Genomic DNA, 13,881 nt, shown 5'->3' with positions numbered 1-13,881 from the left:
TCCCTTGTCATGCTACACCGTCTTGAATCTGATAGCTTAAATGCATGAAAATCTGATAAATGCAGCTCTTCTCTGCTCCTTTTGGGCTGCATTTAGAAGGCAACGTGAGAGGATTTTCCTTTTCTTAGACGTAGCTGAACTCCATAAAGGGCTTCTGTTTTGTAATCTGTTTCCGAGATCTGATGCATGTGTTTCTAAGACCCCGTCACGTGAGGAGGTCTGACGTAGTCACCCAACGTGACTATGAGAAAAGGCACTGCAAAGATGTGTGTGGGATGTGGACCTGGATCACCGAAGTGGTGTCCTTTGTCAGAACACTTTCCGCAGAGAATAGCAGGTCCACGCAGTAGATTCTGCTTCAATATGGGTCTCGCACTGGCCCCGAATAGATTGTGAGTTTGACTTGTGCGTGATTCCAGGTCAGTATCTAATGCAGTGTGTTCTTTTTTTAGTTGGGTTTTATTTCCAAGTGTCTTTTTATAGAAGCATGGCAGTAGAAAGAGGGGAAAGTGGCTCCGTTGATTCAGTTTCATTACCATGTATGTTGGGAATTGAATGGCCAAGGTGCTGGCGAGAGGGCGCCTGGCATTTTCCTCTGATCAGAAGATACAGAAAAATGGGATTCAGTCTGGCCCTGGAGGGTGGTCTTGAGTAAGTGACGTCAAGTTCTCAGTAAGAATGCAGACTGGACAGGATTATTTCACTCTCCATCTGTGATGTCTTAAAGACTTGCTAATAAAAGTACACCAGATTTTATTAACAAGCTCTATAAAGTTACATAATAGTTACACTGGTTAAACAATTTTAAGAGCTTTTTCAAAATTTGGGGGGGGGTTTACATTGGGAGAGTTAAAAATTTTATGGTAACTATCATTTTAAGTTTTTGACTTCTCTGTGCTTTAGTAAAATTGCCTTGTCTACTTGGGGAAGGGAAGATTTAATTAGGCTGGAAATACTAGGAATTAGTTGCTCAGATCATTGCCAAGAATTGTTTTCAAGTTCAAACCCAGAATAGGTATCCAGGATATAATGGGGAGGGGGTGCTAATCTAGTAGATGAATGGATAAACTCTAAAGGCAAACAGAATGCTATGACCAAGCCAGCCTTTGAGACTTGAAGGCAAAGATTCAAGCAATGATAGGTTGAATGAACAATACAGGCAGCAAATCGAGGAGCAGTTTTTACCTGAGTGTAGTGTGAAGGGACTATTGGTCCACCTGGTTTTACAGCCATGCTCACACTCAAGTGATAGGTAGCAGTCACTTCCAGCTTGGAAAATTAAAGGCAGCTATAGAGTGTGTGTATGCATCTGTGTGGCCGTGACGTGTCTATCTGTGTTTCTCTGTGCCTTGGTTTCTCCTGACGCCTAGGCATTTCTGCTTTGTATTTTAGCACACTTTCTCATTCATTTTGTCTTACATGTGATTCATTTTATTGACTAAAATAATTTCTGAGTCATTTATTTAAATATGATTTTGAATATTTTCTTACTGTTTAAAGCAGTGGTTCTCAAACTTTTTATTCCCAGGACCCCCTTACATTCTTATAAATTTTTAAGGACCCAAAGAGCTTTTGTTTATCTGAGTTACATTCAAAATTTTAAAGGAGAATTTAAAAACTATTTGTTAACTTGCAAAAATTGACTACGATAAACCCAATTACATGGTAAAATGATACCATGGTTTAAATGATACAGTTTTATTTTTAAAATAACTATTTTCTAAAGCAAAAATTAGTGAGAAGAGTGGTGTTATTTTTTGCACATATGGTTGACCCTTGAACAACACAGGTGTTAGATACAGCACAGACTCTCCACTGAGTCAAAAATCCACAAAACCTCCCCTCCTCCGTATCCCTTCCTCCAGTTCTGCATCTGTGGGTTCAGCCATCCGTGGATCATGTAGCACTGTAGTACATATTTAGTGAAAAAAAATCTGTGTACAAGTGGATCTAAGCAGTTCAAACCTGTGCTGTTCAAAGGTATACTATATCTTTACTATCTGACTTAATAGAAAGATAGCTGGATTTTCAAATCTGCTTCTGGATTCAGCTGCAATGTGTTGTTTTATTTGAACTATATGAAAAAAAATCCAGCCTCACACAGCTAGGTAGTTGGAAAAGGGAAGTTTTTTTTCTTTTTTTTTTTAAAATAACCTTTTTAGTTAGTTGTGGATATTCTTTGATGCTACACCAGTATCTACCAGTAGGACTTTCTTAAAGGTTAATTGCAACATGGAATCCATATCAGTGAACTTTCTACAGTTTGTTACGTGTAAATATATGGCTCTCTGTTACACCTTTTAGCTCATGCATGGTTTTTTTTGGTAATATGCATTGGTCATTTGGAAAATATTGGTTCACTGAGCCAAATTCATTACTCAGTATCCAAAAATCACTTCCGTTAACGTCACCACCAACATCATCAGAAAAGTCATTATATATTGAGGGGTGTTGAGCTCATTGTGGTAGATACAGGTTTTCCAAAATTCTGTTTTTTTGCTCCAGTCTGATTTTATTACTGGCAACAAAATGGCTGCTTCCTTGAAATGACAGACTCAATTATTTCATTTTCAAGAAAATGTTTGCCCAAGTACCCGTATCTGAATAGCCATGGTTTATCTTATCAGTAATTTTTTTCAAGTAAAAATGATGTTCCATGAAAAAAAAATCGGTAAGTTTGACTCAGAGCTCTAGGAAACACCAAATGCTTTTTCTCAAGGCAGTCATCATTTTTCATTATGCGGCAGAAGTGTTTTATGTGTCCTTCCGATTTTACACACAATAATAGATGTATATTCAATCATCCAGATTTAATAAAATGATAATTACTCCTTAATCCAAGTGTCACTGGCTTGATATCTGCTAAGGTTGTAGAAGTTTTCCCCATCTTTGGTTTTGTACCATTAGTGCACATGTTCACACAGTAAAAAAGACACATGACATCTTAGTGTGGTTATGAAAATAGTTTTGACCTCAAGAACTTGCTGAAAGGGTCTTGGGAGACCCAGAGATCCATGAAACATACTTTGAGAACCCTCCGGGTTACAATGAAACTAGGAAAGAAAAAAAGGAACAGGAATTTATTTTTATTTTCCTAGTAATTTTGCTTTCTCTCGAGTAGAATTTGGGTTCACCCAGGTCTGATTTTTAAAGCTTTAAATCAAGTAACTTTCTAAGTACAGTATGTTATTTAAGCCATTTGCTGCTCGGGGCCTGAGGAGCCAATGTCTCCCTGCTCACTTATTGTCAGAATCAACAATGTATTGGTACCAAGACTGTCCCTAAACTCAAGGAGCAAATAGGAAGGATAGAAATGTGTACAAATGCGCAATATTGCATGCGACAATAAAGGTTGGAACCCCAGACTGGAAATTCATGAGGAGGGAGGCTGACCAAAGGAGATGTCACCTGAGATGAGTAAATTACAGGAATTGCCAGGCAGAGGAGCTAGGGGTGAGGACGGAAGAGCCTCAGAGGAAATGCAGTTTTTCTTCTAAAGCTTCATACAGGCAGAATGTAGAAGTCTTTCTGAGTTATGGGAAGAGGACTCGTGTAGGGAGTGCGTGAGCTGTGTGTGCTGTGCGTATACTGGAGTGGAGTTGAGGAGCCTAGCGGCGGGGGAGGGGCCTTCTGCTTTGTCCCTTCATCCGCTTCTGTACTGTTTGCATATTTTACCATCAGCATAGATTTTTTTTTTAAACTTTTTTAATACTAGTTAACTCTATAAGTAAGTGAAGCAGTCATTTTAGGTGGGGGTGGGATGAATTGGGAGATTAGAATTAATATATTTACACTGTTGATATTGTGTATATAACATATAGATAACTGATAAGAACCTACTGTACAGCCCAGAGAACTCAATTCGGTGCTCTGTGGTGACCTAAAGAGGAAGGAAATCCAACAAAGAGGGGATAAATGTAAACATACAGCTGATTCACTTTGCTGAGTAGTAGAAACTAACACAACATTGTAAAGCAACTACACTCCAATAAAAATTAATTTGAAAAAAGAAAAGTCATTTTAATCATCAAAAGCATCTTAAGTGCCCATCCTTACATAATATGAATGTATTATATAAGGTTGGAATAATGCAGGAGACAAAGGCAGCAGCAGATTCTACATATGCTAATTAAGTAGAATTTCCTAATGGCCCTGGTATGGAGTATAATTATAAAGTATGTTTATTATATATTTATAAAATTCTTAAAAACATTTTAAATACTTATAAAGTATACTTTATCTCAATATACACGTGTAATTATAATATAATGTAGTATTTTATATTTAGTTTATATAGATATGTATATTTTTATATATATATAAATACAGGATGACCCTTCATCCTCATTTCCCAGGATATAGTCCCAATGTATACCTGTTTATCTGGCACAGTTATTAGTTGTATCCCCTTTTCTCTCTCATGTGTCTTGTTGTTTTAGATGTTGAATTATACGCTCATGATATTTATTGTGCTTATAAAATCTGTCTCTACCAGCACATGTTCATATATTTATGTAATCATAGATCTGTTGGTATCTGCATGTGGATATATACGTACGTGTATTTGTGTGTTTAGAAGATGTATGTTAAAACCTTTACAGCTAAAAAACAAACTCAGGAAAATAGTAACATAAATCAGATGATCACAGTTATCTAATTACAGATTGATTTATTGTTTTAAAATATTGGCTCAGCAAAAATTTTGTAACAATAACATTTTTCATGCTTATTTATTCCATCTCGGTGATACTACTGAAAATAATAGATATATTATACAAAACTTACTTTTTAGTACATGTTTCAGAATATTATATATTAACTTAATCTCATCTGCTTTCCAGCTTCTATTTCTTTTTCTGAAGTCTGTTGTGGGCTTTCCATTGGCAAGAACTCCTAAGACTTCTGTTTTCACTTACTCTCAATGAAGAAATATAGCAGAGGAGATCACTTTTTTTTTTTTTTAAGTCAAAGAATACTATTTTTGGTGGGAATGACTGCCTCCCCCCTAAACTCATTTAAGTCTGAATTCTAACTTTAGGGATATCCTTAAAGTAAGGATGACTGTTCAGAACTCTGGGTCCAATGTGATTTTACTCCATGTTCTCATCAGTTGCACAAATCAAAAACTGGCTAACGGGGCCAGGCTGGGCTTGGTGCTGAGAGAAGCCATCGGGCAGTGAGCGCTGGGAAAGGCAGTGCGTGCCTGCAGGTGGCAGTGACGCAGGGACGCAGCTGCTCGGTTGCCAGCCAGGCAGCAGCCCCGTTGTTGTCCAGTCTTCCTGTTTCTCAAGAAAAGACACATTGATTTTTACGTTAAATCTTACTGTTCTTTGACATCAACTTTTCTGTTTTTTTCAAAAACATGGTCCAAATGCTACCTGTATCAAACACCACAGTGGGTCCCCTCTGGTCTTCAGACTTCAAACTCAGTTGCACATCGGACATGTACAATATGACTTGAAATTGCATCTTCGACAACTGTCACTGCCATTTCATCTTGCATTTATGGATTTGGATGCTTTGTTCCAAACTGTGACATGGGCTCCTTGATTACAAGCTTCTTGAGGGCATGAAACTCAACTGTGCCTCGTTCTGACTGAACTTCATGTTCCTCAGCTTTGTCCACTTCAGCAGGCAGAGCTGAAGTCAGTGTCACCTCTCCCCGAAAGGGGGTTTGGCGAGGCTCTCTTGCCTTCCCTCACCCCCATCCCGGGGCCACTGCCCCCTACTCTTTGTCCCAGCACTCCTGATCCTGCACCTTCACTGGGAATCTTGGCTTTACCGCATCGTGTGAAGCCGTCTTACCTTCCCTGCTATACTGCAGACCTTTGGGGGCAGAATTTTTGTTTCTGTAACGGTGCTGGATTTTAGTGTCAGTCCGCAGACCTGGTTCTGGCTGGTGAATAAAAACCACATGAATATCCTCTGAGACAAGATTTTTCAGTGTTTACTCATGTCACTTTCAAATTTGTTATCACGGGGACAAATAGAATGTTCCTTATTTGCTAAAAAAGGTACAAAATATATATATAGGTTCCAGGGTCTCACCTCAGCTGTTCCAAACAAGAGTCTCGGCAGGGAGACTCTGTAAATGCTGACCATATTATAGCTTCCCAGGTGATTCAGATGCATAGCCAGGTTCAAGAACTTCTGTCCCACAGCATAAAGTAAGTATTCAGTAAATCTCTGTTCCAAGGAGAAATGAACTCTTGTCTTCCTATAACACTCAGCCAATATTCAAGAAATAATGGTCAAGAGAATTAAATTCTGAATTCACATACTAACTTCCCCATCTCACCTTTTTAGGTGGGGCTGAGGCCATCTACTCCTTCCCAGGCTCTCACACTGTCTGGGGTGGATGGATTAATTCTTACCTGGGCTAGAGGATGGCCTGACTAGCTGGTTTGCAACCAGCTGGCCTCCCTCTAATCTTCTCCATGTGCTGAAGCCTCAGTGATCCTGAGTGATTTAACTCAAATCTAATGATAACTTTTAATGATAGCTAGTACTTGCAATATAAAACTTGCTGTGGGGAGTCCACTAGACCCTGTTATGATCTGGTCTGACCGTTTCAAGCTTCCCAGGTGGTACTAGTGGTAAAGAATCCACCTACCAAGGCAGGAGACACGGGGTTCGAGTCCTGGGTTGGGAAGATCCCCTGGAGGAGGAAATGGCAACCCACTCCAGTATTCTTGCCTGAAAAATCCAATGGACAGAGGAGGCTGGCGGTCCACAATCCATAGGGCTGAAAAGAGTCAGACATGACCGAGCGGCTGAGCACACACGACCCTTCCAAACAGGAGAAGAAGATATGAGAAGGGAGAGAAAGTAGATCCCCCAGGGGCCCAAAGCAGAGACCTCACGGAAGACCAAAGAGGCACCTGCCAAGTAGGTAGGTCAGCGATCTGTGTAAGCCAGTGAAGGATAGACTCTGGCAATCCGTTCAGGGTGACCCTTTCTCTCTTCAGGGGTACAGAGGGGGCCATAAAGATTCCTTTTTATTTAATTTTATTTAAAGATATAGTCCCCCACATCCCTGGAAAGGATTCGTGGAAGGTTACAGGTAAAGGCAGGTAAAACGAGAGTAGAAGAGCTATCACTAAATAAAGTCAGACAGTGGTCACACCAGAAAGCCAGGCTCACGGTGGCTACAACAGTCGACGTAAACGTTAGTTCTAAGCTTCCTCATTTCAAGAATTAAAAAAAGAAACATGGTGAGTGCATTGTTCTCATTAGCTGGTTAATGAGGAATTTGTTAGTAGAAATGCACTTTTTCCAGTGGCTGAATGAGATAAAAGAAGGTATCAAATGGATTCTTATATAAAGGACACTAAATAACATAATGGGCACAGCTCATAATTGCTTTACAAAAAGGTAAAAAGAGAGGCTTTAATGTGGCCATCTGGTCTTTCCAACTGAATGAATGCCATGAGCTAAACGTTTTACTCCAGTGCTGGGAAGACACGGCCACTGGGAGTTAAAGAGCGGCAAGCTGTATGGGCTTTCTGGACTTCGCTTGATCAGAGAGAGAGACTTGATGAACAGCAGCTGGGTAGTATGTCTTTTAGACCAGAGCGGGTATTTTGGCCAGGGCACTACAGTTTAAGTGCAGGCGTGATCTCTTAGTATATAGTGAAATTAGTTTGGTGAGTTGCTGTTGGCATTTTTTAAGTGAAAGATAATAGAACAGGACAGACAGCATCACACCTCTTAAGGGTAAGTTTTAGTTTCACTTTTCTCTATGCACCGTGTATTTTTTACTGTAGGTAACCATGAAAGCTGGTGCTTTGGACTGTCTCTCACTAGAACAGTAGTGGGTAGGCTCTGGCCAACCCAGGCTCATTATAGAACATAGAGAATAATAAGACCTGAGTACAACAGAAGGGGGATCCTCAGACCAGAGCAAGAGCCACCGTGCCTTTAAATTGTGCTAATTTAAGAACCTGTGACTAAACAGTATTATAAACTCAGAAACATACTTCTCTGGTTTTGTGTTATGTTTCCATTTTGGTTGCCTTTAGTACCTCGCAGAGTTATTTTTGAACACCCTAGTCTACTATGGCTATGATAAAAGGGAAATCAGAGGGATGAGATGGGTCCCCATACGGGCCGGTAGTGCAGAGGGCAGGGGGCCCCTGGTGGTCAGACTCAGTCACACAGACCAAGACTTTCCACTAAGAGACCCTTCAGAGCCACAAATGAGGAATGATTCCTCCAGTTCTTGCTTCTTCCCTGAGCAGCCAATACCTTTAGTTACAGATACTGGTTGCTTCAGCTTCCCCAGTAGCTCAGCAGTAAAGCCTCCACCTGCAATGCAGGAGACCCTGGGTGGGGAAGATCCTCTGGAGCAGAAAAGGGCAACCCACTCCAGTATTATTGCGTGGGAAATCCCATGGACAGAGGAACATGGCGGGCTGCAGTCCTTGGGGTCACAAAGAGTCAGACACGACTGAGGGCATGCACACGCATGTGCGTGCGCACACACACACACACACACACTGCTTAGTTAAGGAAAACTTAAAAAAAATTAATTTTCTTGCTTCATGAAGTAAGGTGAAAGTGAAAATCACTCAGTCGTGTCCGATTCTTTGTGACCCCATGGACTATACAGTCCATGGAATTCTCCAGGCCAGAATACTGGAGTGGGTAGCCTTTCCCTTCTCCAGGGGATCTTCCCAACACAGGGGTAGAACCCAGGTCTCTCTCATTGCAGGCAGATTCTTTACCAGTTAAGCCACAAGGGAAGCCCAAGAATACTGGAGTGGGTAGCCTATCCTTTCTCCAATGGATCTTCCCAACCCAGGAATCGAACCAAGGTCTCCTGCATTGCAGGCTATGTTTGGATCAAATCATTAGGGTGGATCATCAGAAACAGACAGGAGTCTTGTGATGGGACCATGACATTGCCTGATTCTAAGAATTCAACACAGCAGCCCTGAGTGATCATGAGACCCTTAACATTATCAGGGAACCCACCCCCACCCCCGCCAAATTTGGACATGTATATGTAGCCTACAACTTTGGAGAAAGTCAGAGAAAAAGTTCTGGGAGGATTTCCAACTATAACAACTGTGAGCAATGGTATGAGAAACAGGCTGGGGCAAGATAAAGATTAAGCTTCTAAGGTTGACTCCAAGTCTTTGGAGCAACAACAAAATGAGATTTAAAAAAACCAAAGACTACAAAACCCTGTATTTTCATACAAAAAGTAAGTTTTTCAAAGAAATCAAAAATAGCCTATAAACCAAAGAGCTCCTTGTGGAAGGACCTTTATCTCTGACCACTTCTCTCCTCTTCTTTTAGATGACAGTCATGTCCCTTTCCAGGGACCTCAAGGACAACTTACACAGCGACACAGTGCTCTCCATCTTAAACGAGCAGCGCATTCGGGGCATTTTGTGTGATGTTACTATCATTGTGGAAGATACCAAGTTTAAAGCCCACAGCAATGTCCTGGCTGCTTCAAGCCTTTATTTCAAAAACATCTTTTGGAGCCATACCATCTGTATTTCCAGCCACGTCCTGGAACTGGATGATCTCAAAGCTGAAGTGTTTACAGAAATTCTCAATTATATCTACAGCTCCACAGTCGTCGTCAAGAGACAGGAAACTGTCACTGATCTTGCAGCTGCTGGGAAAAAGCTGGGAATATCCTTCTTGGAAGATCTTACTGATCGCAACTTCTCCAATTCTCCGGGTCCCTATGTATTCTGCATTACCGAGAAGGGAGTGGTTAAGGAAGAAAAAAATGAAAAAAGACATGAAGAACCAGCCATCACTAACGGGCCAAGGATCACAAATGCATTTTCCATCATCGAAACAGAAAACAGTAATAACATGTTCTCTCCACTGGACCTGAGAGCAAGTTTCAAAAAGGTCTCCGACTCCATGAGAAACACCAGCCTCTGCCTGGAGAGGACTGACGTCTGCCACGAGGTGGAGCCCGTGCGCACCCTGGCTGAGCACTCCTACGCCGTGTCTGCCGTGTCTTCTGTGGCTGAGGCTTACAGAAGTCAACCTGCCCGGGAACAGGACAGCAGTTCACCTGCGAACACAGGGAAGGAGAACGCTGAAGCTGTTGCAGCAAAACCGAAAACATGCCGGAAGCCAAAGACACTCTCCGTACCCCAGGAATCAGATTCCACTCCAGAAAATATACCACCCCCTCCAACAAGCAACTTGGAGGTGCGTCAAGAAGAAAGTCCGCAGCCAGCAGCAGTTCTTTCCCTTTCAAAATCTCCCAGCCACAACGAAGGAGAGGTCCAATTTCCCAGGGCGGAGGAAAATAAATCCTCTGATGTCCCTGGGCCACCAGCTGCCGAGGTGCCGCCTCTCGTTTACAACTGCAGCTGTTGTTCCAAATCTTTCGAGAGCAGCACTTTGCTCAGCGCCCACATGCAGCTTCACAAGCCGACCCAGGAGCCCCTGGTGTGCAGGCACTGCAACAAGCAGTTCAGCACCGTCAACAGGCTGGATCGGCACGAGCAGATCTGCATGAGGTCAAGCCACATGCCCGCTCCTGGAGGGAATCAGCGCTTCTTAGAAAACTATCCCACCATCGGGCAGAACGGAAGTTCATTCACAGGCCCAGAACCTTTATTAGCTGAGAATAGGATTGGTGACTTTTCCAGTCCCGGGAGTACGCTGCCAGAAACAGAACACATGGTTAAGTTTGTTAATGGGCAAATGCTCTACAGCTGCGTGGTGTGCAAACGCAGTTATGTGACTTTATCCAGCCTCCGAAGACATGCAAATGTTCACTCCTGGAGGAGAACATATCCTTGCCATTACTGCAACAAAGTGTTTGCCTTGGCTGAGTACAGGACAAGACACGAGATTTGGCACACAGGGGAAAGGCGGTATCAGTGCATTTTCTGCCTGGAGACATTTATGACCTACTATATACTCAAAAACCACCAGAAGTCTTTCCATGCCATTGACCATAGACTTTCCATCAGTAAAAAAACAGCAAATGGAGGCTTGAAGCCTAGTGTCTATCCATATAAACTTTACAGGCTCCTGCCCATGAAATGCAAGAGGGCTCCTTACAAGAGCTACCGACATTCTTCCTATGAAAATGCTCGAGAAAACAGTCAGCTGAATGAGCCTGCACCTGGTCCCTATGTTATTCAGAATCCACACAGCTCTGAATTACCTACCCTGAATTTTCAGGACAGTGTAAACACCTTGACCAACAGTCCAGCCATCCCATTGGAAACACCAGCACGTCAGGACGTGCCCACTTCGGCCAGTATACAAAACGCAGAGGGTACCAAATGGGGCGAGAGGGGAGAGTTAAAAGTGGATATGGACAATAACTTTTATTCCACAGAGGTGTCGGTTTCTTCCACTGAAAATGCTGTCAGTTCAGACGCCCGGGCAGGGGATGTGCCCGTTTTGGCTGTGAGTAACGGCAGTGAGAACTCCACCTCTGTGATCAGCTACAGTGGCTCAGCCCCCTCGGTCATCGTGCACAGCAGCCAGTTTTCATCGGTGATAATGCACAGCAATGCCATTGCTGCCATGACCAGCCGCAACCCCAGAGGAGCCCCTTCAGACCAGACTGTCAGTCAGACCCCAAAAGAGGATGGCAAGCCCGCCGAGCCAGACAAAGTTGGGAGGGCCATCAGCAGACCCAAGAGCATGAAGGAGAAAAAGAAAGCCGGCCCATGTAGCAGGGGAGAAATATCAGAGGAGTCCAAATTCACTGCTGACCCTGGAAGCTCACTGGGCAAAACTACAAATACCATCAAAGAAACGAGTAAAATTGAAACCTACATCGCAAAGCCCGCTCTCCCAGGAACCTCCACAAACAGCAACGTCGCACCCCTTTGTCAAATAACGGTGAAAATCGGGAATGAAGCCATTGTGAAGAGGCACATCCTCGGCTCTAAACTGTTCTATAAGAGAGGGCGGAGACCCAAGTATCAAACGCCGGAGGAGACGCTGCCCCAGGAGAGCGACCAGGAAGCCAATGGAGACAACCCCCTCGGGCTCTGCCAGTCCGAGTGCATGGAGATGAACGAGATGTTTGACGATGCCAGTGACCAGGATTCCACGGACAAACCGTGGCGCCCGTACTACAACTACAAACCCAAGAAGAAATCCAGACAGTTGAGAAAAATGAGGAAGGCCAACTGGAGGAAGGAGCACGAAAACAGAAGCCCGAGCGGTAAGTGTAGATACCCGGCCGACCTGGACTGTGCGGTGGGCAAGGCTCCGCAGGAGAAGGCCTTCGAGGAAGAGGAAAACAAAGAGATGCCTAAGCTGCAATGTGAACTCTGCGACGACGGAGACAAAGCCTCAGGGGCCGGGAGCCAAGGGAGGCCCCACCGGCATCTCACGGCCCGGCCTTACGCGTGCGAGCTCTGCGCCAAGCAGTTTCAGAGCCCCTCCACCCTAAAGATGCACATGCGGTGCCACACGGGAGAGAAACCATACCAGTGCAAGACCTGCGGCCGGTGCTTCTCCGTGCACGGCAACCTCCAGAAGCACGAGCGCATCCACCTGGGCGTGAAGGAGTTCGTCTGTCAGTACTGCAACAAAGCCTTCACGTTGAACGAGACCCTCAAAATCCACGAAAGGATCCACACGGGAGAAAAACGATACCACTGTCAGTTCTGCTTTCAGAGTTTTTTGTATCTGTCCACGAAAAGGAATCACGAGCAGAGGCATATCAGGGAGCATAACGGGAAGGGCTATGCCTGCTTCCAGTGCCCCAAAATTTGCAAAACAGCTGCTGCCCTGGGAATGCACCAGAAGAAACACTTGTTCAAAAGCCCCAGTCAGCAGGAGAAAGTGGAAGGTGACACAGGCCAGGAAAACTCCAATCCCCTGGAGAATCCACATTTCATTGATTCGGAAGGCACTGACCAAAAGGATAATGTACAAACCGTTGTTGATAATGTCCTTTGAATGGAGATCCTTAGGGGGAAAAAAAAAAACCCTTTGAGAATACAAGTTGGTGGGTTTGTTTTGTTTTGTTTTTTTTAGTTAGCTGTTTCTTTTGTTTCTGTTTAGTTTTGTTCACTTAACAGTTATGAAGGAGTGAAATGTAACAAAGAAAATCTCATTTGTTCAAATTCCAGAAGAAGGATCCTAATATCCTCTCTGGGTTTTGGCATTAACTTCATGCAAAGTACACAAAAACAAAATAGCCGAATCTTCCAGTATCCCAAGTGTCTTGTGAAAGTTTATGAAGTTCTCAGCTGTGATATTTTTGCCAGTGGGAGGAAAAAAGAGTTTAATTTTAGCGTAATTTAAAACTTTCTGGTGAGTGCTCAGAGGAGCTGGCTGCTGAACTGTCTTTAGTAACTGGAGATACAAGGGTTCAGATATCATGAGAATGTCACCTTCATAAATATGTTAAAAGGTAAATGAGCTATGACAGTCATTATTCTCATCCAGCTTCTGCACTATTAAAAATTGTTTAAATTAATGGGTACATATGAAATAATAGTATAGCTGAAAATACGTGTGAAATGAGTAACCCAAGTAGGACATTCATACGTTATCTAGAACTACTTTTCTGCAACACAAACCTTGTAAAATACAGATATAAAGCACTATAACTTTTAACTGTCCATGTCCCCTGTAGTGAATTATAATGATGAGCAATAGATCTGCAAATAATGAGAACTGATGTAAAAATCAGTAGGAAGCATTTTGAGTATGACTTCAGAGCATGTGTATGCTTTTAGATGGAATGCTGTTCTCTTGAAGTTATGGCTGAGCTGTTACTAGAACCGGTCTTCTCAAGTCCCAAAAAACATAGGTCATGCCTTATCCACAGGGGAGAACCTTCCCAGAAGTTACTTGTGATTACCTGTGCTGTGCTATGTATTACTTTCTAGAGGCCTCACTTCAGAAAATGAAAAAAGG

General features: G+C 42.9%; 1 protein-coding gene across 1 annotated transcript in view; it reads left to right on the top strand.

Moving 5' to 3' along the window:
* Positions 1 to 12,969, top strand: part of ZBTB38 (zinc finger and BTB domain containing 38) — a 43,564-nt gene extending 30,595 nt beyond the window's left edge. The window contains exon 3 of the mRNA XM_068979602.1: positions 9,304 to 12,969. Within this exon, the coding sequence (XP_068835703.1) occupies positions 9,304 to 12,915 (3,612 nt within the window). The 3' untranslated portion in view covers positions 12,916 to 12,969. The remainder of the gene's footprint in view (positions 1 to 9,303) is intronic.
* The last annotated feature ends 912 nt before the right edge of the window (positions 12,970 to 13,881 follow it).

This window comes from Capricornis sumatraensis, chromosome 1 (assembly GCF_032405125.1).
Source record: "Capricornis sumatraensis isolate serow.1 chromosome 1, serow.2, whole genome shotgun sequence".
NCBI lineage: Eukaryota > Metazoa > Chordata > Mammalia > Artiodactyla > Bovidae > Capricornis > Capricornis sumatraensis.
The sequence above is the reverse complement of the archived record's forward strand: the minus strand, read 5'-3'. Positions and strand labels throughout refer to the sequence as shown.